General features: G+C 52.7%; 3 protein-coding genes across 11 annotated transcripts in view; all 3 read left to right on the top strand.

Moving 5' to 3' along the window:
• Window positions 1–8,085, top strand: part of Plekha4 (pleckstrin homology domain containing A4) — a 17,764-nt gene extending 9,679 nt beyond the window's left edge. Inside the window, exons 13-20 of one of the 6 annotated variants that reach the window (XM_010640779.2) lie at window positions 1,639–1,737; window positions 3,183–3,323; window positions 3,977–4,076; window positions 4,125–4,216; window positions 5,877–6,038; window positions 6,563–6,612; window positions 7,036–7,148; window positions 7,560–8,085. In XM_010640779.2, coding sequence (XP_010639081.1) covers window positions 1,639–1,737; window positions 3,183–3,323; window positions 3,977–4,076; window positions 4,125–4,216; window positions 5,877–6,038; window positions 6,563–6,612; window positions 7,036–7,148; window positions 7,560–7,825 — 1,023 coding nt within the window. In that variant the 3' untranslated portion in view covers window positions 7,826–8,085. The remainder of the gene's footprint in view (window positions 1–1,638; window positions 1,738–3,182; window positions 3,324–3,976; window positions 4,077–4,124; window positions 4,217–5,876; window positions 6,039–6,562; window positions 6,613–7,035; window positions 7,149–7,559) is intronic. The other 5 variants (XM_010640773.2, XM_010640778.2, XM_010640775.2 and 2 more) reach the window with 5 other exon arrangements.
• A 242-nt stretch (window positions 8,086–8,327) lies between these two features.
• On the top strand, window positions 8,328–16,987 carry Hsd17b14 (hydroxysteroid 17-beta dehydrogenase 14). 3 transcript variants are annotated; one of them, XM_019210078.2, is made up of 10 exons: window positions 8,328–8,610; window positions 9,053–9,091; window positions 9,203–9,285; window positions 9,820–9,886; window positions 11,717–11,808; window positions 14,661–14,765; window positions 16,262–16,329; window positions 16,416–16,512; window positions 16,593–16,735; window positions 16,873–16,987. In XM_019210078.2, the coding sequence occupies exons 1-10, from the start codon at window positions 8,523–8,525 to the stop codon at window positions 16,964–16,966; spliced, it is 876 nt and encodes a 291-aa protein (XP_019065623.1). In that variant the 5' UTR covers window positions 8,328–8,522; the 3' UTR covers window positions 16,967–16,987. The 3 variants fall into 3 exon arrangements, with proteins under 3 accessions (XP_019065623.1, XP_010639074.1, XP_010639073.1); XM_010640772.3 differs by having other exon boundaries at window positions 16,593–16,745; window positions 16,883–16,987; XM_010640771.3 differs by having other exon boundaries at window positions 8,339–8,610; window positions 16,593–16,622; window positions 16,760–16,987.
• Window positions 16,988–17,033: 46 nt separating this feature from the next.
• Window positions 17,034–17,383, top strand: part of Bcat2 (branched chain amino acid transaminase 2) — a 10,995-nt gene continuing 10,645 nt past the window's right edge. The window contains exon 1 of one of the 2 annotated variants that reach the window (XM_010640770.2): window positions 17,034–17,106. The gene's annotated coding sequence lies outside the window, so the exon portion shown is untranslated. Of the gene's footprint in view, window positions 17,159–17,383 lie in introns of both variants that reach the window. The other variant, XM_010640769.2, reaches the window with a different exon arrangement.

Here is a 17,383-nt window from a genome sequence, read left to right as displayed (position 1 = left end):
TTTTTTTTTTTTTTGTATCAAGAATTGAACTCAGGGCCTCACTCTTGCCAGGTAGGTGCTCTGCTACATTTCTGCCGTACTCTTTTCTTTCTGTGGTGGTTTTTCTTCTTTTTTTTTAATAGCAAAATATTTATTGTCATTTTAGGCATATAAGAGTATTATGAGTATAACACTCATCGTAGGGAATTTGCACCTGTACATGATACATTCTGTTTTTTTTTCCATTCCTCCCTTCCCCTCCCTATGAACAAAAGCTTTGTTTCCATTTTTCTTCTATTTTCACTTTTTTGTCCCTTTTTCCTCCCTCCTTCCTTCTTCCCCTTTCATTTGAACACCCCCCCCCACACTGGCTGGATTACTTTAGAAAAGTCATTGCAGCCAGGCATGTGGTGAGACCCTGTCTCAAAAAAAAAAAAAGGAAAAGAAAAGTCATTTCAGCTGAGTGTTGTGGCACCAGCTTGCAATCCCAGAATTTTTGGAGGCTGAGTCATGAGTATTGCAGTTCAAGACCAACCTGGACAACTTAGAAATTTAGGGAGACCATGTCTCTCTCAAGTAAGTAAATAATAAATGGTTGGAGCTTGAGCTCAATTCAAAGAACCTGAGTACAGAAGAAAAAAAGAAAAGCAAAAACAGCTGGGAATGGTGGTACATACCTGTAATCCCAGCACACAGGAGGCTGAGACAGGAGGATTGCTGCAAGTACCAGCCCAGCCTGGTATACATAGTGAGACCCTGTCTCAAACAAAACAAACCCAACCCAATGAAACAAACAAAAATAACAAATTCAAAAACTTATTTAAACCCTCTGGGCCCTGGGCCCTTAGCTGTCTTTTCTGTAAACTCTAGAAAATAAAACACCCTGCTTTATAGGGTCCTCATGGGGGTTCCATTAATATATGTAAATGATTATTTAATACATAGTAAAACACCTGGTACTTGGTAATATTTAAATGTTAGCTCTAATAAGAATTATTTGTAAATGATGGAGATGGTTTCTAAACTATGTGAATTACTGTTTAAATATCTGTAAACTGCCTGCCTTGAAAGTGCAAGTTTCCAAGTTCGATCCCCAGTACCAAAAAAGAAAAATATCTGTAAATTAGTGGCAAGGATAGTACCTGCCTCACAAGAATTCACCAAGAGGTGAGCATAGCATGCTAGCTGTTGTTATCTGGCTTTTTTGTTGCTGTTGTTTGTTTGTTGCAGGGATCAAACTTATGGTGTCACTGAGCTAAATCCCCAGCCCTCCACACTAGACACAGTCTCACCATGCTGAGCAATTCAGGCTGGTCTTGAACTGGCAGTGACCCTCCTGCCTCAGCCTCCTGAGTGCTGGGATGACAGGCTTGTACCACCATGCCCAGTTAACCACCTTTATCCTGGCCCTATCACTGTGGAGCTGCCCAGGGCTGTTGCCCTAAAGATGCATGTTAGCAATCCAGGGATTGAGGGAAACTGACTTGTCCACACTAGTCTCCCTGGAACCCAGGTTTAATATTGACTCTGGGTTCCCCTAGTTCCAACACAGAGGCCCCAGGCCTCCTCTCCACCCCCAGGCCGGGAGAAGACAGGGAAAGTTCTGGAGAGTGGGTTGCTAACTCACTCCATTCTGTTTACTCCATTCTGTGACCTGAGGAGCGAGAGCGAGTTTGGGACACGTACAGAGGCCTGGAGCAGGAGCTGGGAACCTTACGAGAGACCCTGGAATACCTGCTGCACCTCGGATCCCCCCAGGTACATCCTTCCCAGGGCCCAAGCCCAACCTCAGATTTGTTTTTGTTTTTTGTTTTGTTTTTTTGAGACAGGGTCTCACTATGTAATTGAGATTGACCTAGAACTCACTATGTAGCCCAGGCTGGTCTCGAACTCACAGTGATCTTCCTGCCTCAGCCTCCCGAATGCTGCGATTACAGGCATGCGCTCTGGTTGAAGGCAAACCCTTCAGCAGTAAACCCACAATAGAGGCAAACCCCGCCCACCCAACACAAGCCTTGCCCCTTAGTCCTTTATCGTGCACTTTTGGTGCGGGGAGGTACTGGAGCAGCACCACACCCTTGCAAGGCAGGGACAGTACCACTGAGCTAAATCTTCGCCCCTCTAAACTCTTTATTGTAGTTAAGACTGCAGCTGCTCTGCGCTCTGTCCTAAATCTCTCCTGTGTGAAAGCCCTGCCCGCACTGGCCAAGCTGTCTGGCAACCTGCTTTCTTGATGGTTGCTGTTAAATATCCTCTAGAAAGAAAAAGAAAAAAGAAACAAAAGTTTCTTCCTTACTTTATAAACGGTACCTAAAATATAAAACCCTTTGCTCAGTCTCCAATGTATTTCTTCATTAGAAGCCAACTCAGGTAGTTGTAAATCATACATCTTTAGATATCAACACTGACTTCTCATCTGCTCTGGAGGCTGAGGCAGGAGGATTGCAAGTTCAAGGCCAGCCTGGCCCACTTAGACCACCATGTCTTAAAAATAAAAATAAGTAAAAACAAACATAGCTGGAAAAAAAAAAAGAAATAAAAAATAAAAACAAAGTAAAAAGGGCTGGGGGTGTGGTTAGTAGTAGATTCCTTGCCTAGCATATCCCCACCACTGCAAAAACAAAACAAAGACAAACAATAGTTTGTAATAGCAATAACAACAAAAATACTTTAGAATACATCTGGTGAAAGATGTAAGACATCTACTCTGAACACCACAAAACATCATCAGCAGACGTTAAAATCTAGAGACGGAGAGGTTTAAGTGTGCATCAGTAGGAAAGACAAGGTAAAGATGCCTGGATGGGGACCTGCAATCCTGGTACAGATGTGGAAGGGTTTCCTGAGAGTGACAAGGGGACCCTAAATTGTCGCTGAAAGTGGAGAAGGCCAGGAATCACCAAGACACTGTCCCGAGGAACAGCACACCTGGATGTCACCTCTGATGGTTACTAAGACAGTGAATGTCCGGTGGCCACGGCTTCGAAAGGGGGCCAGAAACCGACTCCTGGATATTTACGTAGGGAGCCTCTTGGGACTGCGCGGCCCTGAGGAGCAGGAGAGAAGTCTCCTCACTTCCACTGTTCCCATGGAGGGAAAAGTCCTGACACCATAAACAGTGCCCCAGTTCGGACCCTTGTGGGTGGAGGAGCCGGAAGCCCCCTCGCATTTCCCAACTTAGTAACCACGCTTTCCCTCCCCAGGACAGAGTGGTGGCCCAGCAGCAGCTGTGGATGGTGGAGGACACGCTGGCGGGGCTGGGGGGCCCCCAGAAACCGCCCTCCCACACTGAGGCTGACTCCCCTTCCCCTGTGCTCCAAGGCGAGGGGTCCTCCGAGAGGGAGGTGAGGCTCACATCTCCTTCCCCGGCTGCCTGGCCCACCTGCCCCAGCCCCACACACTCCCCTGCTTTTTCTTCTCCCCGATCAGCCAGCTAATGGTTGTTGTTTCTTTGTTAAGTTTGAGACAGGGTCTCCCTGTGTAGTTCAGGCTGGCCTTGAATTCACTATGTAGCCCAGGCGGGCCTTGAACTCCAAGGTATCCTCTTGCCTCAGCTTCCCAAGTTGTGGGATTACAGGTGTGCGCCTACAAGGGGCTGAGTTATGCGTTAGTGGTAGAGGAATTGCTTGGCTTTCACAATGCCAAGTTCAATCCCTAGTGTCACACACACACACACACACACACACGCGCGCGCGCACACACGCACACACGCACACACAAGGCTGGGTATGGTGGTGCATGCCGGGTAATCCCAGCAATCGGAAGGCTGAGGTAGAAGGATCACCATGAATTCGAAGCCAGCCTGGGCTGCCTAGTGAGTCCCTGTTTCAAAAAAATATGAGTTCGATCTCCCGTACCAAGAAAAAGAAACAAAGAAATAAAACAAAAATAAATGAGGATTAGGTTTACAGTCATACTCTTCCTCATACTGTCTCAGTTGCTAAAAAGTAACAACGACACGACCCTTGTCATCAGTCCGCTCCCCTGTCCCCTCCAGAGCCTGCCCGAGTCCCTGGAACTCAGCTCCCTGCGGTCCCCTGAGACTGACTGGGGCCGGCCCCCTGGAGGTGACAGAGACCTTGGTAGCCCATGCTCAGGTGAGCATCCCGGTGGGGCTGTGTTCTGGAGCTCCTGTGCCCACCCAGTCACTGTCCTTCCAGGTCTGGCGTCTCCCAGGGTCTCCCGGGCTTCCAGCCCAGAGGGCTGCCACCCCTCCTCCCCACCACTGGGGACCAAGGTAGGCTGTCCACCGGGGACCTTCCACTGCTCTCCTGGCCCTGTGATCCAACCACCACGGAGCCCGGTCCTGGAGACAGGGCTGGGAGTGGGGGGGTTCTCCACACCCAGAGCAGGGAGCGCTATCTGTGAGAGCCCTGGAAATCATCTTTATCTCTGCTACTTGTTCTGTTTCCTTGTGTTTGAGGCAGGGTTTCACTATGTGGTGCAGGCCGGCCTTAAACTCTCTGTGTAGCACAGGGTGGCCTGGAACTCTCAGCATCCTCCTGCCTCAGCCTTCAGGGTGCTGGGATCATAGGTGTGCGCCACCACACCAGCTGTCTCGGCTACTTCTAAGCACTGTGACTTTGGGCTGGTTTTTAAACCTCTGTGCCTCCAGTTTCTCATCTGTAGAATTGGGCTGACAGCAGTGATCATTGCTTAGAACTGACATTGTTTGCCAGGCGAGGTGATGCACACCTGTAAGCCCAGCACTTGGGAAGCTGAGGCCTTGAGTTCGAGGCCAGCCTGGACTACATAGTGACTTGAGGCCAGTCTGAACTACATAGTGGGACTCTGCATTAAAGAAAGAGGGCCATCTGCCGCTGGCTGCCTCACAAGCCCAAGGTCCTGAGTTTAGTTTGACCCCTGGTACCAAAAAAAAAAGAAAAGAAAAAAGAAAAAAAAATAAGTAGTTACATTTATCTTGGTAACCTCAGCCTGTTGTTGTGGTTTTATTTTGAGACAGAGTTTCTCTAGGTAGCCCAGGCTGGCCTTGAACCCTGAATTCTCCTGTGTCAGCCTCTCTGTGCTAGGATTACAGTAGTGGACCACCTCCCTGGCTATGTTCTCAGTGATTTTTGTTTTGTTTTGTTTTTTGAGACAGAGTTTCGCTATGTAGTGCAGGCTGGTCTTGAGCTCACTGTATAGCCCAGCCTGGCCTCAAATTCACAGCAATCCTCCTGCTTCAGTCTCCCAAGTTCTGGGATCAAGATGTGGGCCATCACACCTAGCCATGTCCTCAGTCTTAAAGGACGATGAGATAGGCCAGGCAAACTTAGTAAACCTTGCATCTCTAGTTTTGGACACATATTCCATAACTGATTAACCTGCCTAGGACATGCAGAGCTGAGAACGGATCCAATGATACATTTGGATAAAGGAAACAAAAACAAAATGTGGGCAGAGACACCAAGCTTTTTTGGTTACCCATTGAGCATCTGAAAGTCCAGCTCTAACAAGAAGGGATTAAACGAGTCTGGTACCTCTGAGGGTTGCAAATAGTACCTGGATTTAGTGAGTACTTCATTCATTCTTTATCAGTGTTCACCCACTCATCAAGTATTTATGTTTGTGATGATAAGGACCAAATCCAGGGCTTCTCACCTGCAAGGGAAGAGCTCCACCGCAGTGCTCCCTGTAATCCCAGGCTCTCAGAGGTGCAGGCAGAAAGATTGCAAGTTCCAGGGCAGCCTGGAATTTAGCAAGATCCTGACTCAAATATAAAAAAGGGCTGAGGCACAGTGCGAAGGCCCTTGGGTTCAGTCCCCGGTACCACAAAAACCGAATCACTGTGGTGAACTGACCGGGAAGAGCCAGACTGCAGGCGGGCGGGTTCAGGAAGAGGAGATGAAGAGGTGCCCCTGCTCTTTGGGGTGTTGCACGACTTCTGATCTCCCCAGGGTTCCTCCGCGCGGCCCAGGATGAGCGCCCAGGAGCAGATAGAGCGCATGCGCAGGAACCAGGACAGTGGACGGCCTCTACTGCGCCCCGCCTCCCCTCGGCTCCTCACCCTGGGGAGGACACTGTCCCCAGCCAGACGCCAGCCTGACGCAGAGCAAAGGGTGAGGGCGGGAGGGCTGGGAGTGGACGTGGGACAGTTGAGGGTCTTTACTTCTAGAGCCTCAGTTCCCCTCTGGAAAACGAAGACAGTCCCTACCTCCTTGCCCTGAGCTGAGTTTCCAGATCACCCCAATTTGTGCTTTTCAGCTTCCTGGCTCCCCTAGTGCTGGGTGGGCAGAGCCGTGAGGAGAAAACTGAGGTGATTTCCTTCAGGGCAGGGATCACAGACCTAGATAAGAGCCTAGTTTTTCTTCCCAGCTGCTGTGCTGTCAAAGGAAAAAAAAATTATTTGAGCAATTAGAGAAATTGATTTTCTTCCATATTATAACAAAGAAAGCACCCAGAACTGAAAATCAGAATGTTGTTGGAATCTCAGAGGGCTTCACCTTGAACTCTTAGAGGAAGGAAATAGATAAGTCATAGGTGTGTATCGGTGCACTTGTGAGGTCCTCTCTTGAGTCCCCTTCTTCAAAATGAGAAGGTGAGGCTTCGAGGTCAGGACTCCAATGGGCTACTTCCTTTCCAGGCTGTCCTACGAACTGCAAAATGGCTCAGAAGCTCCGGGTCCTGGAGCAGGTGAGGAACTGGAGGGGCATGAAAAGAAAGCAACATAAATGGGGAGGCTTGGAGCAATGTTATTAGGGCCTCCTGAATACTGAACTACAGTTTCCAAAACTCTAATCGACGCTTGATTTCCTGGGGGATATCAAAAACTAAACCAAGAAGCCCATCATCGCAGTGAGAACTGCAGTTTCCTAATCTCCTTTTGGCCGGTATTACACCCCGTACCTCCCTCCGGGTTTCAGTAATATTGAGGTGTAAGTGGACTACAAATCCCATAATGCTCAGGGTCTGTGTTTAAACCCATCAGAAATAAGTGCTCAGGACTACAACTCCCAGAGGGCCGCGGGCGGCGGCGAACTAAACCACCTACACCCCCCCATGCCCAGCCTACCCTTTTCTTTTTTCCTCATTTTATTTCCAATCTACCTTTTTTAGTCCCAGGAACGCTAGCCATTCCTTGCCCACATCCGAAGGCCACAGGGAGCGGGTCCTCAGCTTGTCCCAAGCCCTGGCCTCTGAGGCATCGCAGTGGCACAGATTGATGACAGGTAAGGACCGGGGATGGCGCACTCCTGGGTTTTAGCATAGCGGGAGATGGAAGCTTTGCGCGCTGGGCCCGGTGAGGAAGGGTCTGCTGCCCGCTGGGACACGCGTGGAGTTGACAGTGCAGTGATTGGAAGTTCTGGGTCTCAGGCAGGATCAGGCTCAAGAGGGCCAAGGTGCCTAGAAGGCTGGCAGCTGAGACTCGGGTGGGAATGGATTGTGGATCCGACTACTGGATCTGAGAAGTGGGTGTTTGGGGCTGGATTTCTGGATAAGAGGGAGGCGAGTTGGGGCGTGGACTCCCAGATCTGAGGTAAGAGAGGCTGAGCCTGGATCCCCAGATCTTAGGGAAGTGTTCTGCGGGCTGGATTCCTGGGTCGCGGTCCTAAAGTTTGCGGATCTCATTCCCTACTCAGCCTCTCCAGGTGGGAATTTGGATTGTCGCGAAGACCCTCTCCCTTGTGTGCCTCAGTCGGACCCCATGCCCCAGCTTACCTCGCCTCCGAGACCCCCCGCAGTCACGAATTGTGGTTCCACTGGATTCTCTGCACACGGAGGTGGGCGAGGTGGAAGCCCTGCCCCCCGGGAGCCCACCTGGGATGCCGGGAACTCACCTCCAGCCCCCGGCCAATGCGAGGGGGCGTGGCCTCTGAGAGTCACTCTGTTACAGTCCAGTTTCTAGTTTGCGCCTGCGAGGGGACCAATTGGAGCGTGGGGGTGTGGCCTGGAGGTACCGCCTGATTATCTGCGGTCACTCCGGGCTGGGGGGGGGTCTGCACCTGTGGCCCAGGAGGTACCTGGTTTGTACCGGCAGTTTGGTTTTCCCACTGTCTAAATTCGGATTAAAACTTTGAACTTTTAGTCGAGTTTTCTTTCTGTCTCTATTTTGGGGTTGTAAGGTTGGGGCTTCTAAGAAGTGGAAATAGAATCGTGGATAGCTGGGTTCTGAGGGCGTAAGGAACAAGGCACTGGGCAGGAGGTAGCATATACTCTAAATTACTGGGTCTGACAAAGGAAGGACTAGATACTCTGAGTCCTACTTCAGATGGGAGGAGAGGACCAGAAATCAGGAATCTTAAACTTGGGGAAGAGAGGCTGGGGCCCCGGACTCCGGGGTGTCTGGGAGGAGGCAGGGCCCGGACCCCAGTTCTGAGGGAGGAGGCTGGGCCTGGGTTCAGCGTCTGAGGGGGGAGGCCGGGCCTGGATTTCCAGTCTGAGGGAGGAGGCAGGGGCCAATCACCCTGGTCTCTGGCCTTCCTGGAAACGCCCCCAGGGCTGGGCTTCCAGGATTAGGCCCCTGGTTAAGCTTTGATCTTGGGGCCCCAGCTCTGGAGGTGGGAAGAGTCCCCCGGTGAGGACAGTGAAGTGGCTGACTGAGAATGGCATCGGAAACTCGCTATGCAGGGAAGGTGGTGATTGTGACAGGGGGTGGGCGCAGCATCGGAGCCGGAATCGTGCGAGCCTTTGGTGAGCAGGGGTCTGAGGCTGGGTATTTTGCAGGTGGGAGGGGTGGTTACAGGGGAAGGAAGAGATGGCAGTCTCTTATTTTGGAAAAGTCCATTTACTATGCTGACAGGGTAAGTGCTGATGGCCCAGAGCCAGAGCTTTTGGCCTCAAGTTCCTCAGTTTCTGAGCCTGTTATCAGGACTACCAGGGGGTGGTTAGGGGAACACGTACCTCCAGGCTTGGGGTTTACTTGGGAACCCACAAAGGGGGCCTCCAGAGCACCAGCAGGCACCTGGGAAGGCAACGGGAATGTGTGTTAGGCCTCTGCCCTTTGTCCCCAGGATAATCATGAGACTTTGGGGTCACAGGGGAAGACGAATTTGGCCCCACTTCATGTGGCCACAAGAGGGCAACACAAGTCCAACTGAAGTCTGGGTGGGGACAACTTGTTCTCTCCCTGCAGCTGAAAGTGGAGCACACGTGGTCATCTGCGACAAGGACGGTGAGTGAGGGTCCCTCATCTTACCCTAGGCTCTCCCCGCTCAGATCTGGGGTCCGGGCCGAGCCTACCCACTCAGACCCTGCCTCCGGCCTCAGCGCTCTGTCCCTGCAGAGTCTAGCGCCCGAGTCCTTGAGCAGCAGCTCCCCGGCACGGTCTTTATCCGCTCTGACGTGACTCGAGAGGAGGATCTGCAGGTGAGCAAGTCTCTGTCCTACACCCCTACGCCTTTTCTAACAACCACTGCCTCCACTAGCTGGCTGTCACACCCAGGTCTCTCCCTTGCTGCTGTCCTATCTGCTAGTCCTGGAGGCGCCTCCTTCATCATCCCTCAAAGTCTGTCTCATCCCGTCCCCTTTTTTTGGTACACGGGATCGAACTCGGGACCTTGAGCTTGCAAAGTAGGCAGTAGAACCACTGAGCTAAATCCCTGGCCCAGCTTTTCCTTCCTTTGCTCTCATCGGCATCTTTTGCTTACCTGTTCCCCATGACCCTGACCCCTGCCTGGGTCTCTGCCCCTGCTCCTTGGTCTCTAGGGTGACCACTTCACCTTAGCCCCACCTGTTCATCTGTTTGGGCCCCTGGGCTCCGGCCTCTCTTCTCCTGCTGAGCTGGTGACTGTGGTGACCCTCGCCTCACCCCAGTCTCCTGGCTCTTGCCCCTGTCCCGCGCCCTGCGGGCCCTGCGAGCCTGGCCCTGCCGCCCCCCCAGGACCGTCCCTCTCTCCTCAGACCCTGATTGCTGAGACCATCCGCCGATTTGGCCACCTGGATTGTGTGGTGAACAACGCTGGCTACCGTGAGTCACGCGGCCCCATACCACTCTCCCCAGCCATCAGGCCACCCCCTGGCCTCTGCTGCTTCCTCCTGCACCTCACGTTCCCCTCTCCCTGACCCCCTGCCCCCAACCCTCTGCGCCCACTCTGTCCTCTGGGATGGGACAGTGCAGCTGTGAATGCTCATTCTTGGCCTGAGACCCGGCCTCACACACACGCACACACACGTGCACACACGCACACAAGCATACACACACACACGCACACTCGCACGGACGCACATCCCTACTCTGGTATCTGCTACTGGGCCAGCCTGGGCAGGTCTCTTAAGGCTTCGGAACTTGATTTTCCAGCTTGCAGAATAAAGAAAATGGAGCGTAGCAGTAAGAGCTGCTGCAGGATTTATGACCACATCTGTCTACACCCAGCTGTGTGCACATCTGATGAGGCCGTGACTCCCTACCTGGGACACGGAGTTGTCCGCGGTGTCACAGTGCTGTCTCACTTGACTTCACCAGTCCTACCTGCTGGGAAAGGCAAGGACTGGCTTTGTGACAGTGTGGCCAGTGGCACAAAAGCCATCAGGAAGAGTGACGAAGGCACGGGACGCTGAGGCTGTTTGGGACAGCACGTCCTGGGCCGTCGGGAGCCCTGGAGGAAGAAGGGGCCATCCTGCTGTCACCCCCACCTTCTGTCCTTGGTCCTGTTCAGCTCTCCGACCCGTTATTTTTGTTTTATATTTATTGGATTTTTGTTTTTTTCTGGCTGTGTAGTCCAGGCTGGCTTTGAACTCCCTATGTAGTCCAAGCTGGCCTCGAACTCCTCCTGCCTCAGCCTCCCAAGTTCTGGGATCCGGCCTGGCTAGTGCCGTTACTCAAGGGAGAGTAAGTTTATTATTTATTTGTGGTACTGGGAATCAAACTCAGGAAGTTGTGCTTGGGAGGCAGGCATGGTGCTACTGAGCTATATCCTCGGCCCAAGGGAGAGTAAGTTTAGGTCCCAGTTTTTGGAGCAACTACCCAGTTGTCCCTAGGAGCACTGAGTGTTACTCCAAACTAACATTTGTTTTTACTTGTGTTAAAATGCTCATACCCATTTCTTTATTTATATTTTTGTTTTACTTGTTGGTTTCACTTTTTACAAGTTTCATGGTGGCTTGGATTTTAAAATGTTTCTGGCACATTTTTTGAACTCTGAGTTAACTCACAGAAGTAACATTTTAATTAGGGCTGTTTCAGCACTAAGGAGGCTGAGGCAGGAGAATCGCCATGAATTCGAGGCCAGCCTGAACTACATAGTAGGTCCTGTCTAAAAAGGGATTTTAGGACTAGGGATTTAGCTCAGTGGTTCCACCGCCTGCCTGGCAAGAGCAAGGTCCTGAGTTTGATCCCCATACAAAAAAAAAAAAAAAATTCTTGTTTTCTTTTTCTTTTTCTTTTTTTTTTTTTGGTTTTTTTGAAACAGGGTCTCACTATATAGTTGAGACTGACCTGGAACTCGCTATGTAGCCCAGGCTGGTCTCCAGTGATCCTCCTGCCTCAGCCTCCCGAGTGCTGGGATTACAGGCGTGTGCCACCACACCTGGCAAAATCCTTGTTTTCTTGGTTTTTAGATTTATAGCTAGAAATAGATGAATTGGTTAGACTTCTTCCATGCAGAGGCAATTAGCACATTTATTTATTGGTTTGTTTGTTTGTTTGTTTGTTTGTTTTTGAGGCAGGCTCTCACTCTTTAATTTAGGCCAGCCTCAAACTCACAAAGGTCCTTCTGCCTCAGCCTTTCCCTCTTCCTTAGCCCTGAAGCAGCTCGAGCCTCTCGCCTCTTCCCATGGCTGTCCTGTCCTCTCCCCTCAGATCCGCCGGCACAGAGGCTGGAGGACACCTCCGCCCAGGACTTCCGGCAGCTGCTGGAGCTAAACCTGCTGGGCGCCTACACCCTGACCAAGGTGAAGCAGATCCTGGCCTGACCACTGCACTTCGAGGCTTATGTCTTCCCTTCCTTGTTTGCTCCTTCTCCCTGGGGTTCTCTGTTCCTTGTTGAAAGTGGGCAGTGCAAAACGCTGTCCAGCCAAAGCCACTTGTGTAAGGACACAGCCCATCCTTCTCAGGGAACTTTCATTTGTCATTGTTGATTTCAAGACAAGGTCTCGGTGTGTAGCCCAGGCTGGCCTCTAACTCATGGTAATCCTGCCTGCTGGGAAGACAGGTGTTTTGCCACCATGCCTGCCTCAGGCCAGAGTTTTCTTAAAGGAGTGCTTTTGTGGTCTTTTAGATTGGGAAGTGTTTCAAGAAGGCTCTCTGAGGGGCACCTTTGAGTCAAGGCTGAAAGGAAGTGCGGGGAAGAGTGATTCAGGTAGAAAAGTGGCCGGTGTAAAGGTCCTGGGGTGAGCTGTGCCTGCCAGGCATGTGGGAGGGACAGCCCAAAGAGCAGTGCTGCTGGGGCTGAGTCAATGCAGGAGCCAGGGCGGGGTGTGACAACAGAAAGGGGACGCAGGAACCCCTGTGTTGCGGACTTCTGGGGCCCTGGATGGGACTCTGCTTAGACCGGGAGATGGAGCCTCCTGCTAGGTGCTCAGGGTCGGCAGCTGGCGTCCTCTGGCGGTCATGCGCGGAACAGCCTGTGTAGTGGCCCTGAGCGCCGAGACTGGCTGAGCCTTGTTGGAGAGGGGTCAGGTTCCGGGTCCCCTTTGGTGGCTTTGTCAGGGCTCGTGGTCGCCTGTGGCTCGGGCAGGTCTCTGGCTTCATTCCTCCCTCCTGGGCAGACGCGGCCTGTGGGAGCAGCTGGAAGGCGAGGGGCAGGGTCGGAGAAACAGCGTGGGAGGCGCAGAACTGGCACAGGCCTGGGCAGGGCCTGGCCTCACAGGAACCACAGTGAATGGGAAAGGTTTGGGTATTTTTGTTTTTTGTTTCCTTTTTGAGACAAGGTGTTGCTCCATAGCCCAGGCTGGCCTGGAGCGCTCAATCCTCCCTCAGCCTCCCAAGTGCTGGGATTATGGGTATGTACCACCACGCCCAGCAATGTTTAAAATTAAAAAAAGAACAGGGAGGGCGGGGGATTTAGCTCAGTGGTTCTGCCACCTGCCTCGCAAGCGCAGGGTCCTGAGTTTGATCCCCAGTACCACACACAAAAAAAAGAATATTGTAATACACATACCCATCACTTGTGTCTAACAATTACACACACACACACACACACACACACAGGGGCGTGTGCGCAGCCCTCCATATCCAGGGTTCCACATCTACAGATTCAGCGTACTGTGGCTTGAAAATTTACCAAAAGGAGTTGAGCAAGGTGGTGCAGGCTGATAATCCCAGTACTCTGGGAGGCTGAGGCAGGAGAATCTAAATTCCAGCTCAGCCTGGGTGATAAAAAAGGGATAGAGACACAGCTCAGTGTGAAAGCCCTGGGTTCAATCTTTAGAATAGTCCCATTTATTCAGGTGAAAAGAGGTGGTTTCAAGGCCATCTGTGCTCCTCTCTGACCTCAGTGCCCACCCCTCTATTTCTTTTTTTTGGTAATGAGGATCGAACTCAGGATCTCGCCTTTGTGAGGCAGGTGACGGCACCACTGAGCTTAATTCCCAGCCCTCTTTGGGATACTTTTGCCAGTGCTTCTGATGGGTAGAGGAGAAGTTGAGGCCCAGGGGAGCCAGCGCTGCAGAAGTTTTTGGGGAACAAGAGGACGACTTTTGTTTGGGAGACATAGAATTAGATGGTCCAGCAGCAGGTCAGGAGTTTCAGATGGGACTCGGGCAGATTTAGAAGATACTGGTTGCTAAAAGCAAAATGCTGCAAGCACGGAGGGGAGAAGGGTGTGGTGGCACACATCCATAATCCCAGCAACACAGGAGGCTGAGGCAGGAGGACTGCAAGTTCAAGGCCAGCCTGGGTTACTAGCAAGAGCCTGTCTCAAAAAAAAAAAAAAAAAGCGAAAAAGCAAGAGCTGGCAGGGTGAGCTGGAGAGGGCGTGTGTTTAGTTCCTGCGGTGAGAGTGCCCTGGGTGCTGGCTGTGCCCAGTCTCCTCAGTGGCAGGCACAGACCCCACCCCCAGCCAGCTCAGCAGCTCAAGGCAGGGGACAGGAAGCATAGAATTGGAGTTCATCCAAGGTCGTGTGTCTTGTCCCACATACCAGAGGGGGACTCCAGGGCACTGCCAGGGAGAAGTTCGAAGCAAATGGATCCTAATTCACTTAGGTTTCTGTTTGCATCTTGAACACAGAGAAACCTTGACCTCTAAGCGCTTCCTCCCATTTTTGCAAAATACGTAGCTGTCTGGGTCTCTCTCCAGCCTTCCCTAGCTTGATGGGACAGGATTTTGAGTGACATAAAGAGCCAGAGAGATGGGGGCAGAGACCCAAGAGGGAGAGAGAAGAGAGAGACAGATGGAGGGAGGGAGAAACACAGAGAGGGATGGACTGAGGGGAGAGAGACACAGAGAGAAAGAGCAAAAGTTCCCTTCTAGCCTGGAGTAGTAATGCACTCCTATAATCTCAACACTCAGGGGGCTGAGGCAGGAGGATTGCTGTGAGTTGAAGGCCAGCCTGGGTTAGAGTGAATTCAAGGACAGCCTTAACTACGCAGTGAAACCCTGTCTCAAAACAAAACACCAACAACAATGAAAAACAAAAATCAAAACAAAACAAAAACAAAAGACACCCTCCTAAACAAGGAGAGATTCCTAAGTGCCAAGACCCAGAGACTCAAGAACCGAGCACAGAAAGCACTAGGTGCAGTCCCGATGGTCACTGTCCCCAGGTCGGGGTGCCTGTGGCTGATTCTGCCTTTGTGTCCTCAGCTCGCTCTACCCCACCTGCGGAAGAGCCGGGGCAACATCATCAACATCTCCAGCCTGACTGGGGCCATCGGCCAGTCCCAGGCAGTGCTCTACACTGCCACCAAGGTACACCAAGCCCTGCTCCTGCCTCGTGTCCCTGTCATCACCGGGCTGGTTCTGAGAAGCCCCAAGAGATGAGGAACCTAACGAAACCCCTGGTAGAAAAAATGTACAGGTTCACTGACTCCTGTGGTGGAAAAAGAATTTTCAGTACTCGTCAGTAAGTGGGGTGGAAGGGTTTATTAGGCAGATTTTAGGACAACTCAAAAGAGGCACTCAGAGCCGGGCATGGTGGTGTACACCTGTAATCCCAGCACCTTGGAGGATGAGGCAGGAGGATCTCTGTGAGTTCAAGACCAGCCTGGGTTACATAGTGAGTTTCAGGTCAGTCTCAACTACATAGTGAGACCCTGTCTCAAACCGCCCCCCCCAAAAAAAAAGAGGCACTCAGTGCTGAGACCACTCTCTCCCAGGATAGGGAACATTTCTGCTCTCAGAAGGGGTGGAAACCCTGGTCCACCCCTAGGAAGGTACAGCCTACTCTACAGGTATGGGCCCAGTTTTATCTTTTGTTCTTGTTTTATTTTTTGGTACTGGGGATCGAACTCAGGTCCTTGCACTTGCGAGTCAGGCTTCAGAACCACTGAGCTAAATCCCCAGTCCTATTTTTTGTTTTTTAATTTAAACGTTCTTTACAGTCTCAACCTGTTCCTTTTTTTTTTTGGCGGTACCGGGGATTAAACAGGTATGATGGACGCCACTGAGCTAAATCCCTGGTCCAACCTGTTTGTTTATCTTAGGATCAGGCTCCTGCTCTTTTCCTGCTCTTTTTGGCCTCCTGAGGAATTTAGTTGTGTCAGGTCTGGTGGAGGAAGGAGCCTAAGTCTGAACAAAGCAACACTGGTGTGGATGGCCTTGGTGAACTCTACTGGCTCTGTGTGTGCGCGTGTGGTACGGGGGATCCAACTCCTGTCCTTGCACTTTCGAGGCAGGCTCCGGGACCACTAATCGCCAGCCCTTTGTTTTTGTTTTTTATCTTTATTAAGTTCATTGGCACATATTAGGTATACAGTAGAGTTACATTCATCATGGGGATCTTATATCTTTACATGACTTATCTGGGTTCTTATTTTTCCCCATTCCCCAGCCCTCCCTTCACACACACACACACGTTTACAAAGACATTGCTTCCACGTTTTTCCTTTTCACATATTTTTTCTTCTCCCTGTTTGTTTGAGACAAGGTCCTGGGTCTTTCTGGGTAGCCCATACTGGCCTCAAATGCACAGCCCGCCTGCCTCAGACTTGCCCCTGCACACCCTGTGACAAGCCAGACTCTCTGGGTGCAGGAGCCTGAGAAAGTCCCACACCGAACTCCCAAAGCTGCCCTCCCCAGCCCGGTGACAGACTGCTCTGCCCCAGGTTCTCCCGAGCCAGAGAGCCCTGTGGCTTTGAAAGCAGCCCACGGGGAGTGAGGCTGCCCCTGCTCGGCCCCCAGGCTGGAGCGAGGGATGGGCAGAACCCCGACTTCAAGAACCGACCCTGGCCTTGCCTTCTCTGCAGGGGGCAGTCACAGCCCTCACCAAAGCCTTGGCCTTGGACGAGAGCAAGTACGGCGTCCGAGTTAATTGGTGAGCAGCTGGGGCAGGCCGGGAGCCCCGGGCCGCTGAGAAGACCGCTGAGCCCTGCAGCCGCGTCTGTGACGCCCGCCCCCCAGTATCTCCCCAGGGAACATCTGGACCCCGCTGTGGGAGATGGTGGCAGCTTCCACGCCAGACCCCGAGGCCGAGATCCGGGAGGGGGTGCTGGCCCAGGTAGGAGAGAGAGCGGGGACCCGAGGGGCGTGGCGATCGAGGGGCTCCTCCTCTGACCCCTTCCTCCGCTCTCTCCCCAGCCCCTGGGCCGCATGGGCCGGCCGGCTGAGGTGGGCGCCGCTGCTGTGTTCCTGGCCTCCGAAGCCACCTTCTGCACGGGCGCGGAGCTCCGCGTGACGGGAGGCGCAGAGCTGGGCTACGGGAGCAAAGCCAGTCGGGACACCCCTCTGGAGGACGGCCGGCTGAGGTGGGCGCCGCTGCTGTGTTCCTGGCCTCCGAAGCCACCTTCTGCACGGGCGCGGAGCTCCGCGTGACGGGAGGCGCAGAGCTGGGCTACGGGAGCAAAGCCAGTCGGGACACCCCTCTGGAGGTCCCCACGCCCCCTCCTGATTTCCCACCGGTCTCCCGCCTGTCCCATCCACCTGCAGGTGGAGCCCCCCGCCCCGAAGTCTGAAGTCCCGGTCACCCCGCAGGTCCCTGCCCTTGGTACAAGCCGGCCACACCAGGCTTCCTCCCCTGCCCACGCCTCCCTGTGCCCGAGGGACGCAGCTCCCCGCTGGCCTGGTGGCAGCGCCCCGTAAAGCTTGTCGCCAGGTAAAGCGGTTTGGCTTTACCTGGGCGTTAATTAAGAGCCCTCCCAGGGAAGGTAAATTAAGCGCTAATTGGGACATAATGGAAAAGAAGCGAAAAAGAGCTCTGTATTCTTGGCCCTAAGGGGAAAGGAGCTTTGGGCGCCCGGCCTGTGCAGTAAGAAGGTGGCTGCCTCGTGGGAAGGTTGAGGCATCTGGGTCAGAGGGAGTGGGGGCTGGGGCTGGGGCCGGGACGCCTGGGTTTGGAGGCGGAAGACACAGGCTTGCAGCGCCGGGGTGGG

The sequence above is a fragment of the Fukomys damarensis genome, unplaced genomic scaffold (assembly GCF_012274545.1).
Source record: "Fukomys damarensis isolate Sample0158 unplaced genomic scaffold, DMR_v1.0_HiC HiC_scaffold_19, whole genome shotgun sequence".
Classification (NCBI taxonomy): domain Eukaryota; kingdom Metazoa; phylum Chordata; class Mammalia; order Rodentia; family Bathyergidae; genus Fukomys; species Fukomys damarensis.
This window is presented reverse-complemented; position numbering and strand designations above follow the sequence as displayed.

What these genes read in the sequence shown, in the direction of transcription:
- Hsd17b14 (XM_019210078.2), top strand. Translation starts at nt 8,523, where the DNA reads ATGGCATCGGAAACTCGCTATGCAGGGAAGGTGGTGATTGTGACAGGG. An exon ending in CGGAATCGTGCGAGCCTTTG is followed by an intron (nt 8,611 to 9,052) that starts GTGAGCAGGGGT and finishes CTCTCCCTGCAG; the next exon opens with CTGAAAGTGGAGCACACGTG. An exon ending in TACGGCGTCCGAGTTAATTG is followed by an intron (nt 16,330 to 16,415) that starts GTGAGCAGCTGG and finishes CCCGCCCCCCAG; the next exon opens with TATCTCCCCAGGGAACATCT.